The 13418-nt window shown below is 42.6% G+C and overlaps 1 protein-coding gene across 11 annotated transcripts in view; it reads right to left on the reverse strand.

Moving 5' to 3' along the window:
* Positions 1-13418, reverse strand: part of UNC13B (unc-13 homolog B) — a 380992-nt gene that overhangs the window by 104231 nt on the left and 263343 nt on the right. For all 11 annotated transcript variants that reach the window (XM_048850215.2, XM_048850214.2, XM_048850212.2 and 8 more), the window contains 4 exons: positions 11003-11172; positions 5196-5311; positions 2501-2664; positions 143-293 (listed from right to left, as the gene is read on the reverse strand). In XM_048850215.2, coding sequence (XP_048706172.2) covers positions 143-293; positions 2501-2664; positions 5196-5311; positions 11003-11172 — 601 coding nt within the window. The remainder of the gene's footprint in view (positions 1-142; positions 294-2500; positions 2665-5195; positions 5312-11002; positions 11173-13418) is intronic.

Below are 13418 nucleotides of genomic sequence, written 5' to 3' on the forward strand. Positions count from 1 at the left end.
CCTCATACAGAAGAGTCCCACTGCACCATCCAAGGATATAATGCTCCTAGTGATTCACTTTAACGTCCACGAAAGCCATAAGCAAACCAAGCAAGTAAAACCGTAACAGTAGCATAGCAGGACAGTTAACACTGAAACATACCCCAAAGTTTGAGGCGGCAAAGCGGTCAGAAGCAGACACGTTTGTAGATGCAGTCGTGTGTGCGTAGTAGGCATTGATGTTGGCCAGTAAGGTGCTCATCACAGCTGGCACTCCTGGACACATGTACTTGGAGGACAGACATGCAAAGTGCCTGGAACAGCATAAGCAAGGTGAGTTATGGAGAAGACACAAAGATGCTCTAAAGTTTACAAGGTTATTTCTGGCCCTCGGGGAAAAGCAGAGCTATAGAGTTGATTCTTTCAGCTATTTCCACCCCATTAATATTGGCAACACACGGCTCAAAGTACCATATCAATGAGAGCTGTAGCTATAATCCAGAATTTCAACTTCTTGACAAGTCTCCATTGTCCCAACACTTGACTTTTCTGCAAAGATACCAGCTGGTAGTAGCAAAATAAATGCTTTTAGCATGGCCCTGGAAACATTACATAATAGCCTCTCAATTTGGCAATTTATTGATAAGTCCAATCCTGAGATTCTTCTGTTGCTCCAGGATACGGTGATTCTGAGACAATGCCTGATGCAAGGAGACCTGCAAAGCATACTGCTCCTTCCAATAGTCAGTAACTTCCTAAGTGACGTGCCAGCAGGAATTGCAACACACTCCCTGCCTTGAGTGCAGCAGGATCTACATACCACTATCTTTGTGCTTTACAGACATTTCTTTGATTCTCTAGGGCTAATCCTGTCATCCTGCAGGAAGTATGTTGTCTCATTTGCATTTTCTCATATAATTGCTCTTATTAAAGTGTAAGGAAATCTCTTACAGGAAATCTTAAAATTATTCCACCAGCATTTGGTCTTGAGGAGTGATTAAAGTAAACAACCAAAGAAAAGCTGGTATAAATAAGGAAAAACAGCCCTTTAAAAAAGGGCTAATATTATAAGACATAACACAAGAGAAGAGTGTCCATGTGTCAGAAACTTGTTAGAACTTCTGCTACAAATTCCAGAGAGATTCTTTTAAACATGAAACAGATCATAATCCCTGTGTCATCCTTAGGCAACACGCAGTCATTAGCTTCCATGTTACTCACCTTCCAAGTAAATTGACAGGGCTTTACATGAAAATATTTAAGAATCAATGTTTCAGATAAACACATGGCATTGCATTAGTTGGATATGGTAGGTACCATACTGGCCTACTGGTAGTTCAGGCGCTCAACTAGTACTGTATAAAAATCTAGACAAACAGACCTGCATCTCTCTACCTGTGTCTTTCACAGATACGTTTATGGAAGAAAGAATGATCTCCAACTACTTTAATTCTTCTGAAAAACTGAAAAGCCCGATTCCCAGCAGAAAGCTGCTATCAGGGTTTGAGAAGGGATGTACTTTTTAGCAGTTCTTAAAGATGTAGCATAACTGATGAAACGTAGGTTCTATATGTGAGCAAAGAACACCTGGGGGCTGGCTAGCACAGCTCTATTTCAGTAATTCCTTTCCACTTTGATTATCATCGTTCAACTGGCAGAAAGTGAAGATATGTGCATGGAGAACGACCTGTGGAATGCATTCAGTGCAAAGGCTTCAGGATGCCCCAGAACTGAAACTTCAACTTCAAAGGTGAGTTTCTTCAAGCTAATCTGCCTCATTCAATATTTAACTGAAGACAAAAAGCAAATGCAATACAAATGGTGGTCTGCAGGAAGACGCAGAGTGCATTAGGAACCCAAGTCAGAGCTCAGTGTTTAGGAAAGGCCCCCAGGAAACCAAGAATTGGAACAGTCTAGTTTCAAACAGAGCAAACCAGGTCATCGCCTTCGGCAAATCCTCCTACTTAAAAACTGATTGTTCTGGTTCTTGACCCAGGATTCTTTGATTACCATGAAAGAGCACTGGTGTTAAATTTGGGTCACAAATACCCTTCTTCCTCATCCCCACTAGACGTTTTTATTTGGGCGTAGGGAGGACACATTTTAAATAACTCAGCGGTCAATTAATGGAGGACCCAGAATCTCACACCATCAATGGTTTACCTCTGGGAATCAAGCTCATGCTTATTTACATCAACACCACCGGATACGGCTGCTCAGACTTGAAATTCAAGGGGCAGGACTATCAGCCAGCTGTGGGTTCCGAGTCCCTCAATCCTGATCCTTCTTCACCCACTGATTTCTATCTTTTGAGGAAGCTAAGCGAAGAGCATGATAGCCCTTTCCTACTCACAATAAACCTAAAGGACAGTAGCCAGCAGAGCCAGATGGGAAATCGCAGGCCATGCCAGCCATCCTAAAAATATTGAGTACCCAACATATTTAGAACTCTTCCCTTTGAGATTAAATAAATTAACTACAGCAAGGGTTCAGTATGAGGAACACATGGAAAGTAACTTACGTCATAGCCTGGTATATTGTTTCTATACCATAACGCATTGCAAATTCATCCACGATCTCTTGGGCTCTCTCATCAAAATACACCTTCCAGGCATCATCTCCTTTGGCATCAGGGATCTTCACCACCCCGTTCCCTTGAATGTCTGTGAGATAGTGGAAGAGGTTCTGAAATGGAAACATACTAAATTAAACCTGATGTGTTGGAAGCCTCTAAGGCTGAGCGCAACATGACCGTCTTGGAACCACCCTGGAGACAGAACATCTGAAACCCCTTTGCTTTTTTATTAATTTATTTCAGTTTTCTTCCTCAGCATCCATGACAGGATTCCTCAGATTCATCCCTACAATTTCACCTACCAATATAAATAACTCACTCATTCTCTGAGGAAATAAAGCTTTAGCTATTCCATCAGTGCTCAAATTTATGTTAACAAAGGACAGCATGGACAACCTGCCCCCAGGACCAAACCCAATGTGCATGAAGTGGAGCAGACCTTTAACACAAGCGTGAGGCCTGCAACTACAGGTCACCGTCCCCATGGGCCACACCTCAGTATTGACGGTAAGGGAAACTGCAAGCTGTGGTTTCAAATAATGGTTAAAGGTATGTGCAACTTTGGATAGCACCAGCAGGAGAGTGAATTTGTGTGGGGGGGTGGAGGGTGAGAAAACCTGGATTTGTGCTGGAAATGGCCCACCTGATGATCACTTTAGATAAGCTATTACCAGCAGGACAGTGGGGTGGGAGGAGGTATTGTTTCATATTCTCTGTGTATATATAAAGTCTGCTGCAGTTTCCACGGTATGCATCTGATGAAGTGAGCTGTAGCTCACGAAAGCTCATGCTCAAATAAATTGGTTAGTCTCTAAGGTGCCACAAGTACTCCTTAACTTTGGATATGTCCTTAATGTGACTTTGTATAAATCTAAAGAAATAAAAATAAAATGGATGGAACTTCACAAGCATATTTGATTCACAAACTACATGTCTGCCACGCACCCGAATCATACAGATGCAGTCTGCCCATAGTAAAACCACCTAACAGAACAGTGCAAAAATTGGCTTAATGCTTTTTCAGCTTCTCTGTCACATCATGGACCATTCACAATGATCCCCATGGTCTGAGGTGCTCAGAATGGAAAGCTAGCCAGCCGTTTCACCATGATTCTACAGCTTCCTTAATCATTCTGGCACAACAAACTTCACTATGCAGCCACAAGCCTTTGCCCTCCAACGTTTCAAGCTAACAGTCACACAAAGAACAAGCTGTGACATTGCCTAAAACAAGGTGCAGAACAAAGCCTTCGAAGGTTTAACACTCCACTTTACATTTGTAATTTAATTAGATTGCAAGGCCCTTGGGGGAAAAAGCACCTCCCTCAGTGGGCCAAATTGTGCAACTTTTACTCCAAGGGAATTCCCACTGGTTGCAATGAAAGTTCTCTTGAAGTAAGGACTTTGTAAAAGATGCAATAAAGTATTTTCTTCCGCCAGCGAAATCTCAGACTGATTGGTCTCCTGAAACTTAAAAGGCTCTGTAGGGGAGATAAAAATGACTTAAAACGGACAAACTGTTTAAACTAACGTAACGGTCCTTTCCCAGGCATTCATTATTTGCCAAACATTCTGATCATTATGATCTTTGGAAAAAGGGATATTTCTAACGATATCCCGACTGACTTGGGCTCAGAAAAGAATCAGCTACGTACCCTTATTCATTCCAACCTTCAGCCTCATCTAGTTACACTGGAAAGGCTTTCACCCACTGCTGCTGTACAGTAATCAACACACGTGCAGTTCAGCATATTTCTCAGTGTTCCTCCAACTCATGTCGTATACAGATACATAAGCCTTCAGGACATTCACCTCCTCCGTGTGTAAATCAAGTGATGAAAAATCTCATGTTCTAATTAGGAGCCACAGGACTTTTTGCTTTAACCTATGATTTCTCCCGATCTAATAATTTTAGCTGCAAAGCATCTCAGTTTTGTCTGTGATATACAGACACATTGGATAAAAGAAGGAAAGAAATGATCTTTTAAAAGGAGGAAGGGAATGACCCTGCATATTCAGAAGGGGGAAAAAAACCAGACAATTAGAGAAGCAGAGTTGCCACTGAACTAAAAAGCGATGATTTGACCGTAACACCTGCTTGCCAGCCCGTTACATTTAGTTGACACCTCTTATCCTTATTCTTCCACCTCCCAGAGGTATCTGGCCCACTTTTGCCCACCTCAAGAGACACCAAGGATTGAACAGCCATGGACACTGGATTATCCTCTATTCCCTAACGGTCCCTAGTAGTAAAGTGGTGCAGCAGTGTGGGGGAAGATTATACTGCCATTGCCTGCACTCCGCCTGCTCAGTGGATAAATAGAGGGGCTTCACCCCCAACACTGATACCCTAAAATATTCAGAAGACAATTAACAATTTATTCACAACCCAGCCAAGATGAGATATCCCACCTTGTACATGGGCAAAGCTTTTGTAGATTTCTTAAAACAGGCAGTGCTATCCACATCTTAATGCGCTTAAAAGCGCTTATAGTTACAGCGGGACAGACTATGGTCTTTCTATAAGCAGGCTGAGAGAGTTCATGGGGAAGAAGACACGGACGTATACCACATTACCAAGCCAAGAGGTTAGGACAGAGAATGCATAACTACTACCACTATCCACCACTGGCTTACTCACTTCATGAAGGCATGTGTACTGAATGTGATACGGAGCCACCTTCTCTTCTCCTTTTATTTCCACATTGATTTGCAAGCGTATAGCACCAGATACAGCAGATTTATCGGTTCTTTTCTCTAGAAAGAAAAATAAGTAGTAAGTTAAAAATATTTTTCTTTGCACAGGAACTAGCTCTTATGGCCACAGCAACACAACGTGGTAAAAGGAAAACACACGTGGAAGTCCAGGCTGACTTTAAAGTGAAATACGACCCTTCAATATCGTCTTTTTCAAAGTGTTCGTGTAAATTTGCATTTACCAAATGAACACAAGTGCCATGACATATTTACGCCGTTTCACACACAACTGGGATAACTACATGCGTATTTCAGACATGCGCAATTCAACGCATAAAAAAATAATTAAAACGCAGTTCTTTAGCCCCACTGGCACAGGACAGCCACTCTACTAACACGCAGGTTATTGAATCAGAAAAGCCAAAGAACATGCTGAAACCCTTTATTTCAGAGAGTATGTGAATCTGAGAATGAATTTAGTGACCATGAAATTAAGGAACTAAGGGTTAAACTTTCAAAAGCAACTACGTGATTTAGGAGACTACAACCCATTTTCAAAGTTGATTTAGACGTGTAGGCGTCAAAGGGCATGTCTACTACATGAACACTCTGTGGCAAGCTGGTGTGTAAATCTACAGCGTCCCAAAGTGCCACACACTAACTGCCCATGTGAACCCTGCAGCTGTACACTAAAGGTTCCCTAGTGCAAATTCAGATACTGCTGTTAGACAGGTTTTCAGTCTCGTTGACTTAGGTTCCTAAGTCACTTCTGAAAAGGGGACTTGAGCACTTCAGAACATTTTACCCTCACTTCAGTTGGATTAAGAGCATAGCTCTGCCCATGTACCTCGATCACATGCTGAAGTGCTTGTTATATCAGTCCAGGCCCTTAAACAGGTTTGCAGCACCCTGTGGAATTCTGCACCTTGGCTTTCCAGCACCGAGGGACAATTAAGACAGATTCTGTGGTGGTTTTGTGTTGGAGACTACCATAATCCCAGCCAATTTATTTCTACTTGTTTCACACATGAGAATTGGAATCCAGTCTCTACAGGTAACAGGATATTCTAAGCCACTGCACCACCAACCCCACAGGTTTATTTTTCCCTGGCGTTAGGCTACCAAAGGTTAGTCCACACAGCACTTGTTCAGTTTTGAAACCTGGGATCCACCTTTCCTGAGACACCCCTGCTGGAATGGGTAACAACTTGTGCTCTTTTTTCATCTCTTACACAGTTAGAGATCTCATTCTTGTCACCCAAAAATGTTTTTTCCCTTAAATTACTTTGCAGTACAACGTCCTTTACTACTACATGAGTCAACAACACAATGCTGTTGAAAAAAAAAAAGATGCAATTTTGGGTTGCATCAACAGAGGCATAGCATGCAAGTCACAGGAGGGGATAGTACTGCTCCACTCCATTGTCACCCCAGGGATTCCCCTATTCAAACACTCTTGATTCTTTTCATCTTTGTAAATCTTGAGGCCTGCACCTGGTCAAGGTGCACAGTGCTGGCTCCAGGGATGCTCACAGTTCTCAATGTTGATCGGGTTATCCCGAAGCCTTCCCTATACAAACATCATTCAATAACCATGACAGTCAACTAGTTCTTAGCTTCCAGCAGAGACCCCACACAACCCCCTTCCGGGACATACTGAGAAGACGGTCAGACACAGGGGTAATATACCTATGTGGCTATGCCGGGCATGTCTTTGTCACCATTACAAGAGAGTAGAGCAGAGTGGATTCCCATAGGCAGAAGGTGCAAATACCACTCACTGAAGTTTGTCTTTGTTTTGGTCCTTGCTTGTAGAATGCTGTTAACATTACCCCTATGGTAGTGGTGGCCAAGGTATGACTCGAAGGACAAATGCATCCAGCCCAAGAGCTCTACAATGGCTCTTAACTTGAATATAGACGTTATAGTCTGTGGAGACTACAAGTCTCAGCATGCAAAAATGTATTTTGATTTGAGATGTTCTGATCTAACCTAAGAATGGCCCTACTGGGTCAGACCAAAGGTCCATCTAGCCCAATATCCTGTCTTCTGACAGTGGCTAATGGCAGGTGCCTTAGAGGGAATGAACAGAACAGGGAATCGTCAAGTGATCCATCCCCTGTTGCCCATTCCCAGCTTCTGGCAAACAGGGGCTAGGGACACCATCTGAGTCTCGACAGACTACAATCAGGACAAATGCAAAGCACTCCACTTTGGAAGGAACTATCAGTTGCACACATACAAAATGGGAACTGACTGCCTAGGAAGGAGTACTGCGAAAATGGACCTGGGGTCCTAGCGTATCACAAGCCAAATATGAGTCAACACTGTAACACTGTGCCACTGTAAACTCTCCAGTGTAGACATGGCTTAGTCCTGCCATGAGTGCAGGAGACTGGACTAGAAGACTTCTCAAGATTCCTTCCAGTCCTACGATTCTATGATTCTACATTGTCATACTAAAGATAAGCACCACGGCAAACTCCTCCATTTGATGCACGCAAGGTATGGCCATCAGGCTACTTGCATACCATCCACATTTGAGCAAAGACTGGATACTCCTGGTCAACACCAGGCCCAACTCTCTGGACAACACACTTAACGATGAAAATGTCTTCAAAGGAATCAATCAAGAAAACACATTTAAAGATCTCATTCTTGTCACCCAAAAATGTTTTTTCCCTTAAATTACTTTGCAGTACAACGTCCTTTACTACTACATGAGTCAACAACACAATGCTGTTGAAAAAAAAAAAGATGCAATTTTGGGTTGCATCAACAGAGGCATAGCATGCAAGTCACAGGAGGGGATAGTACTGCTCCACTCCATGCTGGTTTGGCCTCAGCTGGAGTACTGTGTCCAATTTTGGTCACCAATGTAGATAGAGAAAAGATGTAGAGAAACTGGAAAGGATCCAGAGGTGAGTGACAAGGATGATCAGAGGGATGGAATTCAAGCCATAGGAGCAAAGGCTGAAGGAACTGGGTATGTTTAGTTTGGAAAAGAGGACGTTAAGGGGAGACACGAGATCTGTCTTCAAATACATGAAAGGCCGCTATAACAGAAGATGGAGAAAAGTTGTTCTCTCTTGCCACAGGGAGCAGGATAAGAGGCAATGGGTTCAAACTATAGAATAGTATGTTTACATTAAATCTCAGGAAAAAATTCCTAACTGTAAGAACAGTAGAACAATGGAATAAACTTCCTCAGGAAGTTGTGGAATCTCCTTCACTGGAGATTTTTATAAAGAGTCTGGATAGCCATCTGTCTTGGATGGTTTAGACACAACAAATCCTGCATATTGGCACTGGCAGTCCCTTCTAACCCCATAATTCTACAGTAACGACAGGAGTAATGAACTCGTGGAACAAGGAGTTGCCTCTTCAAGCGTTGGAACACAGTGAAATGAATCGTAAGCCACTCCTCTGTCACACATCTCTGATGCTATACAGAGCTGTGGCAGGAAAGGACTAAAAGCTACTAACAACAATTTATCAGAGCATTAGAAATATTTGCTGGCAATCAAGCCTGTCCCAAATTCAAACATATGTCTCGAGCTCTGCAACAGAACTGATGCGTCTAACAGAGCATTTTCCTCTACACAGAGTTGAATGTTCCTCAATTGTTGCTGCATAAGACAGACAGTTAATGATGCTAAAAATAGAGGTGTTAAATGCTTCCACCAGGTAAGCACATACTGCTTTAGGATGTGAGGACATTATACCCCCTGATTACCATCTTCATCACTTGCATTAACGTGGCCAGGATGCAACAGAAGGTAACATGCCTCAGGTCCAATTTTCCAGACTTCAAACCCACTTCTCCACAACCCTACTGACCCACACGGGCTGCCCATTAACCCCGGCAACAATTTAAAAAATGAATGCTCCTTTGTAGTGCAGTAAATAAAGAAATCTGTTATAACTTCAGAAATCCATAAAATATATCTGCCTGCATCCCTAATCTAGGCTAATCAAAAAATCAAAAACCAAATTCCCATTATAGATGACCAAAGCGCTAAGGGTTAGAATTATTGAGACTATCCAGTGCTGAGTTTCTTTGCACATTGACAACCAGCGGGACTTTCTGAGAGTGGAATGGACTACACTGTCTTTAAACTACTCTTCTGTTAGAATTCACTAAAGGAGCCTTTCATACAGACTTAACAGAATGAACTATTTCATTCCACCTACAGATCTTTTTGGAACGAACTCCCACCTCCTAATCCTGCTCAATTAATTGACCACTAAAATGAGGCACAGTGGGAACCCACAATGTCTGGGGTATGGCCATCTTATTTTTGCCAGCCTGGTCCTTTGTGCCTTTTCCGACACTCTGCAAGGGAACAGCATCTTTAATAAGTTACTAACTCCTCTGAGCTTTACTTAACTTTTCTTGCTATGAGGAGAAACATCCCCCACTAAGATGTCCTCTGTGTCCTCATATGAGCCTTCAAGCTTCCCCACTTTCCTGCTTCTAATTTTTTTTTTAAATATAAATCAGTCTAAGTGAAATGTGCTCATCTAACAGCCCTTGAGATTGAAAGCCTGTTTATTCACAGTACAGGTACAGCATAGACCCTGGCATCTCATACCCACAGGGAGCACTTCATAGGATGAGAGAGGAGTTCAGACTCTGGTTTCACTAAGTAAGCATCCAACAAACAAATTAATTCCAACTGAGGGTCACATGTGTCTGCTAAGAAGTGGACTGAAATTCAATAATTTATTTCTTATAGGCCAGTGAACAGTTCTCCAATGCTTAAAACTTTCAGTTATCTATTATTTGAGGGTGGATTTGAACTGGTGACCTACAGGTGAAAGATGCCATATCCCATTCCTCAGTCAATCTGCCATCCCCAAAGCCCTCTTACTTCTGTTAAACAATAGAAAAAACTCTCTCCTCCATTCTCAGCCTAGGCAGAACAGAAGAGAGTCTAGAAACAAAAACTGAACCTACATCTCCCACACAGCTGTACAGAATAAATCACTGGGCCCACTGGGGAGGCCAGAGGAAAATTTCAGCCCAGTACAGATGTCAGAGTTTGTCCCTACTCCATCCGCAAACTCAGTTCTTTAAAAGCAGCTTCTCCTTCAGCCACTCTGGAGACACTGCTCCCCCTCCCAGAAACACACATCTGGGGCCCTGTGAGAGGCAGCAGAAGCATTAGGATGAAGGCAGTTAGTAACCTTCAAAATTCTTTCCCATCGCCATGTGCACATACTGTCACTGCTCAGATACAACTCACCCGCTTACTGTCGGGAGGGGGTGGGCACCATCACCACCTCCTCCCTCTTTCCCCCATTTTGTGAATGGCCCCTACATCTCCAAAAAAAAAAAAAAAGTGTGTGTGGCCAAAACTATTTGGCACATTTGTGTCAAATTCACAAATAGTTTCAGGCCAACCAAAACTTAATTTTTTAGCAAATCTACTATTCATGGAAAAAATTTCACCCAGCTCTAGTGATTTATAATGCTTGCAAAGAGAAAATACTCTGCCTTTATGATTCTCCAAAGAGCATGTATTAGCGAATGTTTTTCACTGGGAAGACCACCACCTGATAGCCTGCCCCGTAACATACCCCCAAAACTCTTCAGAGTCACATGTTCTTTGGAAATTACACTAATGCACACACAGGATTATGAGAGTTCCTAACCCAAACATGCCTAATTTAGTAAGGAAAGTTCCATACATTTGTAAACTCTACCAAGGATTGTAATCTAAATTAGAGGACTGAAAAGCTACTCACCAAGATTGTACCATACATCCATCTCTCCACTCAATGTGCGGACTTCGATGATGGTCTGCCCCAAAAAATCGTCCGACTCACGTTTCAGCCTCTGCTTGACACGAGACTTAATGTCGTCATCCTCATCCCAGACACGCACTTTGATCCGATCCGAGGAGTTATGGCACTCACTGTGAACAAGACAAGTAAGTACAGATGGGTGACCAGCCACAGAATCCAAGGGTGTAGAATGCATGGTTTTACAGCATGACTGACCATTCTCTGCTATTCGTTTAGTGGTATTTATTTCATAGATGTTCATTCACATTGGCAGCTGATGGCGAAGGATGCGAGATGCAAATAAAATTTAAGTACTCAGCAGGAATTGTGCTACAGAGTTTTTGAAGGCCTTCTGCTACAATATAGCCACAAAACTCTGAGGACCCAGACCACTACCAGGGACTGCTAGTGGATACTGCATGCCGCCTAGTGATTTGATTATAGTGTATTAGTCAAAGGTTCAAACTTCTGTTAAACAACAAAGAACTTTCTCCTCCATTCTCCTCTCCTCACCAAAGAAGACTCAAATGGAGGCCATTAACTTAATTTTGTTTGAGACTTTATTAGTGTCACTAGCAAAGCAACAGTGTATTAATGCACAAAACAACACAGTCAGGGAGATGATATAATACTGCTTCTGTGTGGGAGGAAGGGATGGGAAACAGCAACTCTAACGAAGTTGGTATTTAAGAGCTACAACGTGCCCCAGGCAGGGAACTAAAGAAATCTCCCTCAAAAAGGCAGCTTTGTTCTCAGTTGAAGCTTCACATCTGATCTGATGCCGAGAAAAAAAAACTCAGGTATCCTAAAACCTAAACAGGCAGGTGACCTGCACAACACACAGAGGAAATGAGAGAACTCAAAAGCTATAGGGACACAGCAAATAGAGAGATCTTGTCACAAAAGCCCTGCTCATTTATTGGGCATGTGATGTGATAAAGCAATTTGAATGCTCATATAAAAGCATGACAAGGGTGATTACTCGTAACCGTTACAAATGTCTGGCCGCACCAGAAAAAAAAAGGGGGTTCCTGAAAATATGGCAATTCCTGCTGAAGGTCTATGTTCTAGCCTTTTCAAACCTACTGCATCTGTTGCTAAGCAACAGGGGGAGAATGAACAAGGAGAGAGAATGAAGAAATGGGTCAAAAGAGATTTCCTAAGCCAAGTCAGTGAAATGTGGCAGCAACCGTGGTGTTTACATGTTCCCTACCAAGAACTCATTTGGTCTCCCATTGCCATCTATTGTGTTTTAGGATTCATTAACAGACAGCTAATGCAGCAGAGCTCACTGTGAATTAAATGGAGAAATGCAGAGGCAATTTGAGGTTGTCCTGATTGTTTGCTGCTGTTTGAAAACCAATCCATTCTGCATTTCTCAAGGGATTCAAAGTACCACTTAGAATACAGAAAACCAATGTTTCAATCAATATTTCCCTGGTTTTAATTCTTTCCCTCCCATGTGTAAACATGTGCAGGTGTTTAAGATGATTTGTTGCATGGTGTGCTGAAGAGGAGATGCTAAGACTGTTGGTTCTTCCTCTAGCTCTCAAACCTATTTGGGCATGTTGCCATCTCTGTAGGCCCAGCAGAATAAGAGGCTACACACTAAAAATTCTTCATAACCCAAACAAATATTATAAAAAACTCTCTCAATTTCCTAGGGGCAGATTTGGAAAGGTATTTAATTGCCCGAAGATGCAGACAGACATGCACAATGGGATTTTCACAAGCTCCTAAGCAAGTCAGGTCCTTAACTCCCACTGACAGCATTTTTCGGTGCCTAAGTACTTCTGTTAACCTGGTCCTAAGTCTTGACCCTCTACTACAGTCTGTCAAAAGTACTGCTTCTTTAGGAAGATACTCAAGCTGATTTGACCTAGTTTGATCTGCACTGTGCGCCTTTTAAACTTGAACATGCACCATACGAGGTACCTGGAATAACGGTGTTCTCTTTCTTTACTTACAACAGGGGACCGCGCAGCACCACAATCACCACAGAACGTTTTCAGTGGTACCAACTGGATCTGTACACCTCAAGACTGTTACTGTCTCTACCATACACACCTTTCCTTGAGGGATGCTACTATTTTTATGGGGCTTCTACCTCTTTGTATTTCCTCTCCTGGCTCTGTACCAGAGTGATTCACCGGAGCTCTCTGTGCTGTTAAACACCTGAACCTGGGGGGACAAGGCAAGGGGCGGGGGGGAGGCGGGGTTTAAGGCAGAGTACACCTATAGAATCTGCAGTCTTTGTTACTGTTGAACCAAGACAGCCAGGCTGATATCAGCCCCACTTCTACAGAAACGAGAGCTCTGGGATCCAACTCGAACACGTTTATTGCCTGGGAGATGAAGGACAATGCTCACTTTTAAA

Source organism: Caretta caretta, chromosome 5 (assembly GCF_965140235.1).
Source record: "Caretta caretta isolate rCarCar2 chromosome 5, rCarCar1.hap1, whole genome shotgun sequence".
Taxonomy (NCBI): Eukaryota; Metazoa; Chordata; order Testudines; family Cheloniidae; genus Caretta; species Caretta caretta.